This window comes from Mustela nigripes, chromosome 8, assembly GCF_022355385.1.
Source record: "Mustela nigripes isolate SB6536 chromosome 8, MUSNIG.SB6536, whole genome shotgun sequence".
Lineage (NCBI taxonomy): Eukaryota > Metazoa > Chordata > Mammalia > Carnivora > Mustelidae > Mustela > Mustela nigripes.
The window spans coordinates 33,429,435-33,444,378 of record NC_081564.1 but is presented as its reverse complement, the minus strand read 5'-3'; the positions used below and the strand labels follow the sequence as shown (position 1 = coordinate 33,444,378).

The 14,944-nt window shown below is 40.8% G+C and overlaps 1 protein-coding gene across 1 annotated transcript in view; it reads left to right on the top strand.

The window, feature by feature from the left end:
- The window catches only part of RAB31 (RAB31, member RAS oncogene family), a 126,918-nt gene that overhangs the window by 55,016 nt on the left and 56,958 nt on the right, over window positions 1-14,944 (top strand). Inside the window, exons 2-3 of the mRNA XM_059409182.1 lie at window positions 385-464; window positions 9,812-9,893. Coding sequence (XP_059265165.1) covers window positions 385-464; window positions 9,812-9,893 — 162 coding nt within the window. The remainder of the gene's footprint in view (window positions 1-384; window positions 465-9,811; window positions 9,894-14,944) is intronic.

The following is a 14,944-nucleotide window of genomic DNA, read 5'->3' as shown; positions in this document are numbered from 1 at the left end:
GTTTTGGGGAGCTATGGTTTTGCACAAAACCAGGTCTATCTCTACCAAAGCAATGCCATGCCTTACCATATTTCTCCTCTAGACCCTTTTAAAAATTTTTTTCAAATTTTTGGAGATACATATATTGTGAACATGTGAATTCTAGGTTAATTATTGTATAGATGTGGGCCATGTTTCTAAAGCTTATTTTTTCCATACTTCTTTCTTTCTACAAAAGCAAAAACAATTTCCTTTTAGAAAATACTGGTGAGAGATAGAAGAAAATATCCTCTTCTCCTACTCCCACCAATGAGAAATAACCTCTCCTGTCCTCTGGTTCTACATTTATACTAGGTCAGAACTGATACCCTTGGTCTTCATGGCTGTGTCCTTATTCTTTTCCAGGATACCGGGGTTGGGAAATCCAGCATCGTGTGCCGATTTGTTCAGGATCATTTTGACCACAACATCAGCCCGACCATTGGGTAAGTTCAGGTATCTTCTTCTTTGTCACCTTTCTACCTTCCAAAGCACTCAGAGAGGTCACTTTGTTGCCTGCACCTTCAAGCAGTCTTCACCCCAGCTTGCAAGAATCAATCCCAACTGTAAAGACTTTGACAGAAATGCAGTGACTTCTAGGCAGGATGTCCGGGCTTACTGTCCCTGCCAATAATTCTTTTTTCCTAGCTGACTGTCCTCTTGGGCTTCAGCCTAAGACCATCTCCTTGATCTCCAAGAGCATTACTCTGCAAATCACGTCAGCTTTATTTCCAGATGGAAGATAACACAGGACAAATCCCCGAAGGTCCCGCTTTGAGTTGCCTGCTAGTAAGCCTGGAAACACAGTCCACTCACACAGCACAGTTGTCCATAGTCTGGGGGGCAGATGGATTTTCCTTTCTGGATTAATCAAGTTTAGCATTTCCATTCTTAAGCTTGGGGAGGGGAGATAGATTGTTTACATCTGAGACCCCCAACCTTAGAATATAGGAGCGTTTTCCTATTCCATTTTCCCCTTTCTACAGATGCTTTTGCCAGATGTGCTTTGCTGTACCATTTTGTACGTGCTTTCTTTCTCACTCTCTTTGAAATTGGCCGCACTAAATTTTCTCCCTGAAGATATCATGCTCTTTGCAGAGGGCAAATGTTTTGTCTCCTTCAGAAGGGAAAGAATGTGTGTCTGTGTTTTTGGAACACTGTAGGATTGATGAGAACAGGGGTGATTGTCTCTGTCACTTATAACCGGAGAAGATTCATAGCAGGGTAAAAGTAGATGCTCCAGCAGTTAGTTGATAGGTCAGTAGTTGGAGTGAGGTAGGTGAGAAAATCCACTACATTTAAAATGGCTTAAGAAACATGTTTGTGAAAATATGCACCAAGACCCATGATGTCAAGCTAACAAGCCTGCACAGATGTCCGCAGAGGACACACGATTCCTGGATCAGACACAGGGGAAGCAGTAGTAATTCGCAGTGTTCTCATTTTTTATTGGTTCTTGGAACACTAATTTCCTGTCAGGTTATGTGAAGACAATCAGACGAAATGCTATATGCAGTGAGTTGGGTTCTGAGAGAGGACCCCCGAGTTTAGGGAACCCAAATCTTTTATAATGGGAAGTATGCAAGTCTGTGCTTCCCTCTAGAGTGAGACCTTGTTTTTCTCTTCCAAGACTATTTGCTATGCAAATATTCTTAAAAACACAGTCTGGGAGAAAGACTGTGTCTCTGCTTGCAAGGTATGCACAATAAGAGAGAACCGTGGATGTTGGCTCTCAATAGGCACTTCCATGGATTGGGGGCATTTTTTTTTTTAATTTTAAGATTTTATTTATTCATCTGAGAGAGAATGAGAGAGAGCATGAGAGGGGAAAGGGTCAGGAGCCAGATGTGGGACTCGATCCTAGGACTCCAGGATCATGACCGAGCCAAAGGCAATTGCTTAACCAACTGAGCCACCCAGGCGCTGACATTGTTTTTTAAAAGATCTTTTTTAAAAAAAACTTGAGCATGGGGAGGGGCAGAGGGAGAGAATCTTAAAGTATACTCCCCGTAAGTGAAAATCAAGAGTTGGGCACTGAACCAACTGAGCCCTGAGGCTCCCCCTCAGGAAAAGATTTATTATTTATTTATTTATTTATTTACTTACTTACTTTTAAAGATTTTGTTTGTTTATTTGGGAGAGAGTAAAGCTAGAGAGCTGGGTGTGGAGGGTTGGAGGGGGAAGGGACAGAGGGAGAGGGAGAAGCAGGCTCCCTGCTTATCAGGGAGCCCAAGGTGGGGCTTGATCTCAGGATCCTGAGATCATGACCTGAGCTGAAGGCAGACCCTTAACTGAAGGAGCCACCCAGGCCCTCCAAAACAGTTTTATAGATGAAGTTCTTTTCACTCTTCTCTGTGATGTCCTTGTATTTTCCTTAATTTTCCCTTCTGTGTGTTTAGTAAAAGTGGAACCTCTAAGAGTGATTAAGTCTGAAGAGCTGAAGAGTGGTTTTAAAAAATGGTGGAGACTCTCATCTCCTTTCTAGACTTAAAAATATTCATTTTTAATAACAAATCTGTTTTCTTTTTGTAATGATTTTTCTAAATAAAAAGGCAATGCATGTTCTTACCAAAGATTTAGGTAAGCGCCATGCATGACTTTTACATATAGGTGTAAGCATCGTTGTGCTTATAAATGGTAGATCATTTGGGTCACAGTATCTTGGGTGAAGCAAGTCATAATGCCAGCTCAGATTCAAGGGAGGAGAAGTAAATCCCCCCTCATGGTGGGAGGGGCAACATTCTAATGGAGATTGGTATGGACCACTGGTATCCATTTTGGACACAAGTCAAACTCTGTTGACTCTGCTTTGTGTAACAAATTTCGGGTTTTTAAAAAAATTATGTATTATATGGAAACTCTCTGTACTTTACCCTTACTTTTTCTGTAAACCCAATACTTCATTAAAAAAGTCTATTAATTAAAACATTATGTATTCATTCCTCATAAGGCTTATTATGAAAAATTCAGATCATACATAGAAATGTAAAATAAAACTTGAAATCAGAGAATTTCACTAGCTCTCTGATCCCATTTTCTTCAATTTATATTACCAATATTTAGTCTAAAGTGTACATTTAACATACTTCTTATAAGTGTTTTCTGTGTCTATGCAGATGAACAAATACATAATTTCTAAAACCAAAAATGATATAACATACTACCTGACATGGCACAACATGCATTCTCCATCTTCTGCCTTATTTTTCTTTCATAAATACAAATTTCTTAGAAGACAAAATAAATGGAACACTTACATGCTATCTATATAGTTCTTTGACAGAGTCAAGATTAAAGTCTAATTTTTCTGATTATAAATTTCATGTTCATTCTAAAAAAAACTACAGAATTTATAAAAATTGGAATCATAGTGCACATACCATTTTTTATCTTTTCTTCTTAATATATTGAGAACATTTTCCTATAATACCATGTAATCTTTAGAAACATGATGGAAATACTATTTTCTCTTATTATATATTCCTAAAAAATTGAAAATGAAGAAAACTGTGAAGAAAATATAAAAACCACCCAGAATCTGGGGCACCTGGGTGGTTCAGTTGGTTAAATGTTTACATTGGGCTCAGATCAAGATCCTGGGTGCTGGGATGGAGCTCTGTGTTGGGGAGCCTGCTTCTCCTTCTCTCTCCTGCTTGTGTTCTATCTCTCTCTCTCTCTCTCTTTTTTTTTTTTTTTTTTTTTTTTGGTGTGTGTTCTATTTCTTGCTCTCTCTCTATCTCTCAAATAAATAAACAAAATCTTGAAAAAAAATCTAACCCATAATTTGCCTTCTGGAGTAGCTACCATAAATATCTAATACATGTTCTTTTAGTGTTTTTGCTAGATGTATATAAAATCTTTAGTAATTTAACATTGTATTATGAATTCCACTTTACTAAATGGTCTTTAAAAACAAGTTTCCCCAGTTTTATGGAGAAATAATTGACATACATCATTGTATAAAAAAGCAGTGATTTGGGGGGGCACCTGGGTGGCTCAGTCAGTTAAGCGTCTGACTCTTGGTTTCAGCTCAGGTCATGATCTCAGGGCCATGGGATCGAGCCCTGAGTTAGCCTCTGCTTTCAGCATGGAGCTGCTTGTCTCTCCCCCTCTGCTCCTCCCTGCCCTCTCTCTCTCCTCAACATCTCTCTCTCTCAAATAAATAAATACATAAAAACTTTAAAAAAAATGATTTTTAATGATTGTATTTTCCATTTAAGGCATTGAGGTTATCATTTTTTTAAACATTTTTTTTTTAGATTTTATTTATTTATTCGACAGACAGAGATCACAAGTAGGCAGAGAGGCAGGCAGAGAGAGGGGGGAAGCAGGTTCCCCACCGAGCAGAGAGCCCGATGCGGGGCTCGATCCCAGGACACTGGGATCATGACCTGAGCCAAAGGCAGAGGCTTAACCCACTGAGCCACCCAGGCACCCAACTTGTAAAATAATGTATGATGTATATCCTGGGGTATAAATATTTGCAGATACCTTTGATTATTTCATTAAGTTAAATTCATAGCAGTGGGAATAATTCAGTCAAAGAATATGAACACTCTTAAGGGTCTTGCTAGATATTCCCAAATTTATTTTCAGAAAGGTTGTCCTTATTTTCCTGTACACTTACCAGCTTAGGTCTTAAAACATTTTTTTTTTACATCTTTTTTTTTTTTAATATTTTATTTATTTATTTGTCTCAGAGAGAGAGAGAGAGAGCACAAGCAGTCAGAGAGGCAGGCAGAGGCAGAGGAAGAAGCCGACTCCCCGCTGAGCAAGGAGCCTGATGTGGGACTCGATCCCAGGACTCTGGGATCATGACCTGAGCTGAAGGCAGCGGCTTAACCCACTGAGCCACCCAGGTGTCCCTCTTAAAACATTTTTGTATATATGATTTTGAATTGCTGTTTTCTGCTAAACTTCAAACTGAAGCATTTTCTCATACCTTAAGATTTCTTCATAAACATAATATTAAGTGACTGTAAATTCTGGGCTGTTTTGCTTTCTATCTACATTCCTCGCTTTTCTTCTGGAGTCAAGGTTGAGATGGGCTCTACCATTCTTATCTGTTGTCCTTTCCTGACATAGTTCTATTGCCCAATTAAAAAACCCACTCAAAATTTACGTTCTCTTATGATTTTGAAAAAAGTGTTCCCACACCCCAGCTTCGGAAAACTAAAGCTAGCAGGAACAAATGCCTTTCTTGGATGGTGTTATACACAGACCGCTGTGCTCATGGTCTAGCTGCTGGGTTTGGTGCGCTGGGACTCTGGCTTAGCCCTGTGTTTTGTTTAGCCTGCCCAGTGCTTTAACATTTTTAAGTCACTAATGAAGAATTAGGAGATTTTTGCATAATAAACTGCATTTCTGGCTTATTTTAAAAAATCAGTAGCCTTGGTGTACCGGGTACCCATGCCCATGTGGCAGAAACCACTGTCCCTGAGCCTTGGGTGCTGTGTGGGTGGGCGGACTCTCCTTTCCACAGCGCTTCTGCTGTTTACTGTTACTATTATTTTTATCAGTATTAATTTTACACCTAGTCCCCTTGGTTCATTTGTATGGTTGCTGCCTGGTCCTGGAGACATTTGAGTTCAGGCCCCTGGCCCAGGGCCTTTCTCACTCTTAACGCTGCTGGCCTCAAGAATCAGGGCAGCCGGGTGACTCGTTGAGGCACACTTAGCGTGTGAGCAGTGAACTGATGACTCCGACCAAGTGAGTCCACTTTCGAAGTCTACCCTTGTCTTCCCACTGTGATCAAACTACCACTGGGGAAAGGCCGTAAAATGTCATTGTTTCAGCATCGAAAGAGTTCATTCTTATCATCTTCTGTGACTCACAATGAAAAATCTTGGCTTTGCTGTTCAAGCAGATTGTGTTGACATCTTGAACATATATGTGTGTGGATGTATGTGTGTGTGTGGATGTGTGTGTCTCCCTTTCTGTTTCGACTTTCACAAGGTAATTGTGTTACTTCTCTGCCAGATTTTGGTTCCCACAGATAATGAAGTCCATTCAGCATTGCCAAGGCTCCCTCCCACGACCAGTCTGGAAGATAATCTAACGAGAAGAAAAGATGCTTGAGCTTTTTAAGATGGAATGTGAGCAAAGCTGTTAAAAGAAAAAAAAAAAAACAAAAACCAACAACCCAACCAACCAAAAGAACAAGGATTGTCAGTCATCATTTCAAATATCAGTAGTCTTTTTTTAGTGGCAGGAAATGAGGAATAGAGAAGGGTGTGTACATGAGTGTGTGTGTGTGTGTGTGTGTGTGTGTGTGTGTGTGTGTGTGAGAGATCAGCATGACAGCTATAACAAAGCTGTTCCTCGAAGGCTTACTGTGTGTCAAGCAGAGATTTTGCAGATGTCATTCCCTCATATCCCCCAGATATGCAAAGTAGATATTGGCTCTGTTTCTCAGATGGGGAAACTGAGGGGCTATCTAACCGCTCATTCTACCCTTCTGGAAAAGAGGGCAGGCCTCTGTGTTTTGTTCCTGACTGTGCTGGTAGACTCTTTGACCATGGGCAAGGCAGTCTCTCACGACTCGGATTTTATTCCCTGATCTGTAGACTGAAGAGGTTGGCCTGGGTATTGCATGTTTTTTCCATCTCTAAAAATCTCTGGTTCCAAGATTTTTAAAAGCATGAACTTGGTTTTCTAAGCCTGAGAACTTTTTAAGGGCCCGGTTGGTGTATTATTTATCCCAGTGCCTAGAGTTTATTGAAGAACAAATGAAAATCTGGCTTACATCAAAGTAAAAACAAAACCCAAGGTATTTATGGAAAAATTCTCTAAATAAAGTTAAAGGCCAAAGGTTAAACCAGAAAAAATATTATTTAAAACCTACTATTACAAATGTTAGTGTAAAATAGTCAAGAAGTGAAGAAGAAAAGGAGGAGCCACCCCAGCGAAAAAGTAGGCAAAGGTCATGAGCTAAATATTTACTAAAGAAAAATGTAAGTGAACAGTAAACACTAAAATGATGTTCAAAGTTGTAAGAAGCACAATAAAAATGGGAATGATGTATCATTTCTCCTTATCCTCCTGGAAAAGATTTGAAAGATCAGGATTGACTGGGGAGAAGGGCATCTCCAACATTGTCATCATTGGCATATAGGCTGGTCCCACCCAGTGTGGCATGTATGTTTCTAAGGAAATAGTTGCACAAGGACACAAAGATATAAGTACAAAGATATCCATTTAATCATTGTCATAACAGTGGAAAATAGGTGACCAAATATCCATCAGTGGGGTAGTAAAGCCATAACATGGTGTAATATATTTATTCATTTTGGATGAAGATGTTGATCTATAGTTATGTAAATGGAAAGATGTCCATGATAACATCGAGTGGAGGGAAAACAAAGTGTATGCAGACTATGAGCAATTATGGGTGTAATCATTATATAAAAATAATTCAGAAGGACATACACCAACAGTGATTGTGACTCAGTGGTGACGTGATGATTAATTTCTATTTCTCCTGTGCTTTCATTTTTTGACTTTCTTTTTTGGTATGTCCGTCTATTGCTTTTGTAATGAGAAAAATAATAAAGACATTTCCATTTTTGGAATATATTTACTCTTATCAGTAGCCTGTGTATATTTTAAGCACTTTAAAAGAAATAAAGCATCATGGGACAGTTGTGGTTTTGATAATATTGGGTCGTATCACTTAGAAAAATACTTCGAATTTCCATTTAGTACAATCATCATTTGATAAATAAAACTGTTAACTTTTGGCTTTGTGTATGTTTTGAGGAGTGTGTGAGAATTGCAGGAACATATGCTTTTCTACTTGGGACTTGTGTAGTTTGCCTCTTAGTGTTGAGGAAAAGTAGGAAAAGTTGAGGAGACATTATTGGGGTGAGTGCTGAGTGACGTAGGGCTGGACAGTGGGCTGGGTCCACTGGGTGGGTCTGCTGGGCCATAGGAAGCAGGGGAGACAGCCTGACACCTTACCCCTAAAAACTCTACTTTGCCTCTCCTGAGAATAACATAATGAGGATACCATTATCACACACAGAAAATTAATTTTTTTTAAAGATTTTATTTATTTATTTGACAGAGAGAGATCACAAATAGGCAGAGAGGCAGGCAGAGAGAGAGGAAGGGAAGCAGGGTCCCTGCTGAGCAGAGAGCCTGATGCAGGACTCTGTCCCAGGACCTTGGGATCAGGACCTGAGCTGAAGGCAGAGGCTTTAACCCACTGAGCCACCCAGGCACCCCAAAAATTAATTTTTTAAAAAATGTTTTTATTTATTTATTTGAAAGAGAGAGAGAGGAGAGAAAGGGTAGGGGAGGAGCAGAGGAAAAGGGACAAGCAGACCATGCTGAGCGTGGAGCCCAATGAGGGGCTTGATCCCATGACCCTGAGATCATGGCCTGAGCTAAAAGCAAGAGTCAGATGCTTAACTGACTGAGCCACCCATGCGCCCCTAGAAAAATTAATACTGATTCAATGATAATATCTGACATAAAATCTAAATTTAAATTTCTCTAGTTGTCTTCAAAATGTCTTTTAAAAGTTATTTCCCTCCTAATTCCAGATTCAGCCAAGGGTCATTTGGTTGTTTTATCTCTTTCTTCTCTCTTAATTTAGATTCTAGAACAATCTTCCTGCCTTTTGTCTTGTTTGCTTTTCATGACGTTGATTTACTTGAAGCATTTGGGCCAGTTGTCTTGTAGAATGCTCCACATTCTGGAGTTGCCTTACTGGTTTCTTAGGATTACATTCAGGTGAACTGGTTTTGGCCGGAATGCTGCTCAGGGGTTGTATCCGCTTCTTAATTCCATCACGTGAGGAGTCTTCTCTTGTCTGGTTGTCCCATTGTTGGGGAGACTCACTACATTTTCATGAATGGAAAGCTTTATCTCACAGAAAACAAAAAAAGTCAAGGGTATAAACTTTCCACGTGCTGTATCTTTATGTCTTTCATGAACGCAAAGAAAAGGTTTGTTAACAGGAAATATGCAAAAAAGAAACTATCAAGTGTTTCATTATCTGCTGAGGGTTTCAAATCCTTCCTTTTTTTTTTTTTAAGGGAGAAAATGTAAATATTTGGTGAACCACCAACCTTTATCCCTGCATGTATAAAAGCAGGGTGGGGATGAGATATGGTATTGCTACTAGTGTTGGGTGCCTAGCCTGCATACTGTGAGTTGCTCAGAGACTAGCTGCCCTGTCCATTCTTCACTGTTGTAATAATACATTTTTTAATCTTAGGTTTTATTTTCTTTCCTGAGATTTGGGGCATATTATCTGAGAACTATTGAGCATACTCTCTCAGGACTGTGTTTTTGGTAGCCCGGGGCTTTGAATGCATTCTTGGCTTTCTTTCTTTCGTTTTTTTTTTTTTTTTTTTTTTTTTTAAGATTTTAGTTATTTATTTGACAGACAAAGATCACAAGTAGGTAGAGAGACAGGCAGAGAGAGAGGGAGAAGCAGGTTCCCTTCTGAGCAGAGAGCCTGATGCAGGGCTCTATCCCAGGATCCTGAGATCATGACCTGAGCCAAAGGCAGAGGCTTAACCCACTGAGTCACACAGTCGCCCCGCATTCTTGGCTTTTTAAAAACAATTTCCTTCCTTAAGCCTCCATTTGGACTAACAGAATATGAAGAATATTTTCTTTTGGGTGACGGGATTCTAGCAGCCCTTCTTTCCTCTTAGAGGCCCCCCCCCAGGACGGACCCTGGGGAGTCTTGCTGAGGCAAGAGGAACTTGGGTGAAACAGGAGTCTTTGTGAAGATTTTAGGGGCGCCTGGTAACGTGGAGATGTTGATTCTCTTTTTCAGGGCATCTTTTATGACCAAAACCGTGCCTTGTGGAAATGAGCTTCATAAGTTCCTCATCTGGGACACTGCTGGGCAGGAACGGGTAAGTGTATGGGTTGTTGGCTTTCTAGGGAAAATACTGAGCCCGGTCTCCAAAGGAAGGTTTTTTTGTATTTGGCAAGACACTTGGTTGCAAGTGAGAGAAACCCAGCTTCAGTGATTTAATCAGAAAAGGAAGTGTGCTCTTCCACTGTGTGAAAAATGTATGGGGTCGCCCTCTTGAGTCAGGGCCAAGTTCAAGTCCTCCAAATGAATTGTCAGAGGCACCCTGCTCTGTCCCTGTTTCTCTGCTTGCTTCCTTCTAGACTGGCTTCATTTTTAGGCAGACTCACATCCTTTTCTTCCCTAAGGGTGGCAAGGATGTCTCCATCTGTGACCCCAGGCCCGCATTCTGCCTCCTGAGGAGTCCCACAGACAACAGCTCCTCTTTTCTCCAAGTTATGCCCCGTGTCTCATTGCCTGGTTTGGTCACGTGTTCCACTCCTGAACCTGACACTCTGTAGTAGTGTTCAAGGGGGATTTGGCACTCCTATTTGTATACACTACCCCTAGAGGTAGGGACTGCCATCAGCCCCATCTGAGCCACACCAGTGGGAAGTCCCGTAAACTTAGTTACCCAAGGAAAATCTGGGTTCTTTTACTGGAAAATGGGACAATGGACGTTGGGTTACCAGAAACATCCAATGACTTGTCTCATTCCTAATTCCTTTGATTTGCCAAAAATGTTGATGGAGAAGATTATTTAAGAAGCTCGTGTTTTTAGATTTTAAAAAGTGAAATGGTTACCAACACAGTTTGTCTATAATAGGACAGTGTAAGCACTGGAGTGTGTATTATCAAAGTTGAAAGGGGTGGTCCAGATAAGTGACAGGGATAACCACTAGCTTGTCTTCCACGGGAGCTTCCATCCTGCTCAAAACTTTCATAAGAGAAGGGTGCCTGGGTGGCTCAGTGGGTTAAGCCTCTGCTTTTGGCTCAGGTCATGATCTCAGGGTCCTGGGATGGAGCCTAGCATTAGGTTCTCTGCTCAGGAGGGAGCCTGCTTCCCCATCTCTCTCTGCCTGCCTCTTTGCCTATTTGTGATCGCTCCCTCTCTCTGTCAAATAAATAAATAAATTCTTAAAAAAAAAAAAAACAAAACCTTTCATCAGAGCTAACAATTATGGAGTAAACTAGGTTGAGCTTGTCGGATTCAAACTCACGTGTCACCTTCTCTACCGACCTATCCTATTCAAAGGTCAATACTTCCCCTTTTCCCACCCTTGCTCCACTCACTTCCTTTTTCTCCACAGCTCTTACCACCTTGTAATATGCTACTGAATTCCATTTTTGATTATCTATCCCTCAAAGCAAGAGAACCCAGGGATAAAGCATCCTTTTCATTATCGGCTCCTAACTAGTCAAGTGTGTGTTTCTGTAACTTTAATTTTATATAACTCCCAACTCCAGCATTTGTAGATTAAGGCTACTAGAGTTTTAAAGATGTCTTTCTCCTTAATCAGGACGAATCTTCTGGCCTACAAACGCTAACCTCATTAGAACGTCTTCTATTTCACTGCTAAGTTGAGAGCACAGATTTGCACCCACGAAGTCGCTACCTAGAGCACCTCTCTGTTAGTCCGCTGTGCCTGCTGACCTCTGAAATGAAAGGATGGATGCTAGGAGAAAATATCTACTCAGGGATCTCGTCTTTACATAGCTTCCTTTTTATCTACTTTGTGTGTATATTTGTAGTATGTAGATCTGCTAGGGTTTGGGGGTTTGGGGTTTGGTTTTTTGGTTATTAATTTAAACTTAAGCAGAGAAGCTTTCTTGCTCCCATTTTTACTTTTGGCCATGAAGTAGCTGCTTTTGCAGCCACTTTTAATGAATGTCAGTCAATTTTACCAAAAGACTTAGCCATACTAATGCTTCTACTATTGATGGGTATTTCCCGAGGGCTAGCTGCATTCCTTGCACTGTTCGCATGCCTTCCATGTACTAACAAACACCCTTAGTCCTCTCGCAGCACTCTGAAGTGGGGACTATTTTATCCCTCTTTATATGTGAGGTCACAGAGGGACAGAGAGGTTAAATCACTTGCTCAAGGTCACACAGCCCATTAGGTGGAAAGCTGAAATCTGGATCCAGCAGTCTGGGTCCTGAGCTTTGCTTTGTAGTTTTGTTCTGCTTTAAAAATCACACAAGAGCCATGCAGCCAAGAGTAAAATTATCCAAAAATCCCACCACCCAGATATCTCCACTGTTTTTTAAACTTAGTTTTTACATTGAAGGATAATTGACATTAAAATACTAGCTTCAGGTGTACATCGTAGTGATCTGATATTCTTATACATTATGAAATGATCCCCGCAATAAGTCTAGTTTCCACTATTGACATTAGTGACCATTCTGCAGCTCTCACACTTTACATGTGTTGGTAACTTCATATCAAAACGCTCAGGGTTCTTTTTTTCATTTTAAGATTTTATTTATTTGTCAGAGAGAGAGAGAGCAGGAGAGAGCGAGAGCGTGCGCACACAAGCAGGCAAGCAGGCAGAGGCAGAGAGAGAAGCAGGCTCCCCACTGAACAAGGAGCCGGACACAGGACTCGATCCCGGGACCGTGGGATCATGACCTGAGCCGAAGGCAGCGGCTTAAACCACTGAGCCATCCAGGCATCTCAAAGCGTTCAGGGTTCTTTATAACCTGCCATTTTCACTTGGTAATAATGGTGTTCCTGAAGAGAGATTTCTGTATAAGCTAAACGGAGTATTTGACATGTCTTTACCTATTTTGATATAATTCAAGTAGGTGACTGCTTTTGATGAAATTCGGTCCTCTAAAGTAACTGCTATAGTTTGTAGCTTGCTCTCTGACCATCTCAAAGCAAAACAGCAATAGAAAATCTTCCGTATGACCAGATTTCTAATTATTTTAATTGCTTTTCCTGAAATTTGACGGTTGGAGATGATAGACATCTGTGCTTATGTTGCAATGTATGTAATTTTTAAAAGCTTAGTATTATATATGTTATTATATTGTACATATTGTATCATATACTATTTATTATGTTACTGTATCAGAGTTATATAAATTCTTACTAGTATCTATTTTTGTAATTATTAGTGTTATGTGTGGAAGGCCAAGTGCACACTTGTGCTTTAGGGAGGAGGGACTGACTTTTGGGTGATAACTTCAGGGGGATGCTTTTTAGAATTTTGATTTGTGGAGAATGTGTGAGAAATGCCTGCACAGCCTTTGTGGTCATCGAACCCTCTAACCCTCGAAGGCCTGGTTTAGTTATCCTCAGGCCGTCCTTGTCTGCTATCCCTCCATGCCGTCTTGCATCTCTCCAGTGATGGCATTTTCTCTGCTGTGCTAGTGGCTTGTTGCTGGATTTAATCATGCTTGTAATGACATTGCCTAATGTTGGAGCTAAAAATACCTTCCCGGCTGCTGCGTGTGCCTTATGCTATTTGTTCTGTCTCATTAATTGTTGGAGTCCAGCGCGCTCCATTATCCCTCCATATCCTTGTAGAAATTGGCTCCTGTACTTCTTAGTCTCCACACTTTTAAACAAACAAAATCTCCTTGGATTTATGATTTGATAAGATGAAGACATCGATGCTGTGTCCTCAAAGGGGGGTAATGTTCAGTACAGTGCTTTGCATGTGTTAATTACTCAGTATTTGTTTATTTGTGGAACTAGTGAAACACTTCTGCCTAGCGTACACGATATTAATTCTGGACTACATTTGTGGCACAAATTCATAGTCTGGAAAAATCACTCTTCCATCTGAGTACGGGAAATATAAAAGGAGCCCTCTCTCTCTTCCTCCCTCTCTCGTAGAAGAGAGTGTTCATTCTTGATGTGCTGTCTTAATTAGGCTTTTCATTCAACTATATATGGCGGACATCCTGTGATCCTTTCAATGGCAAACAGTAATCCATAAATCACCTCTGTAAAAAAGTGTTTTCAGATTCAACCATTTTCAGTTAACCAAGCGATTGTTGAATCCAGTTTTTTAGGAGCTTACCGTTTTCGAGATTTGTATATTCAGTTTTTTGCTGTCAAGACGGGTGGAGTGGGAGCAAGAGTGCCATTGGAGTGCCCATGTTGTAGTGTTGGTGTGAGCTTTTGGGGGTTTTTATCCTGTCCTCTTGTAATGAGTTGTTGTGCTGCTTTGTGATCTATGAGGAGAACTCAGCAGTAGGTCAGCAGATGACTCCTGTGAGCTCAGAGGAGCTCAAAATGGTCCCAGGGGAGAGAAAGGAATTTATCTGCTCAGCTTTGTCCTCCTGTCTCCCACTGACCAAGGTTTGTAATGGGGAGATGAGACTTCTGTCCTACTGTGTCAACACATCCATCTTTCCCTTTGGGTTTCCTTTTCACTCCCTTCTTTGCTTTTCCACATAAACTGGGGACTAGAATATTTTCATTGTTATTAAAAATGTTTGGGGGCACCCAGGTGGCTCAGTCGGTTAAGTGGCTGATTTTGGCTCCGGTCACAGTCTCGGGGTTATGAGATCAAGTCCCACATCGGGTTCCATGCTGAGCGTGGAGCCTGCTTGGGATTCTTTCTCCCCCTTGGCCCTCCCCCGGAAAAGAAAGTCTCATCAATAGGAATTGCAGTCTCCACATTCTAGATGTGTGCTTCCAAATCATTCTGTTTTTGCTTTAAAACAAAATTACAGGGGCTCCTGTGTGGTTCAGTGGGTTGAGCCTCTGCCTTTGGCTCAGGTCATGATCTCAGGGTTCTGGGATCGAGCCCCGCATTGGGCTCTCTGCTCAGCAGGGAGCCTGCTTCCCCCAGCCTTGCCTGCCTGTCTGCCTACTTGTGATCTCTGTCTGTCAAATAAGTAAATAAAATCTTAAAAAAAAAAACACCACAATTGCAATTCATAGGATATGTCCATTAAAATGTTCATATCTTGAAAGAATTCCATGCTTCATTTTCTTGGTCTGATCTGTGAGAACAATATCATTCTAAGAATCTAACATGAACAAATATGAACATCATCTCATTACCTTGTTTCACTTGGGTTGAAGTCAGTGTTATGGCTGTCTATCTGCCCTACTGCCTCAGAAAGAATTATTGTATTTATAAAATT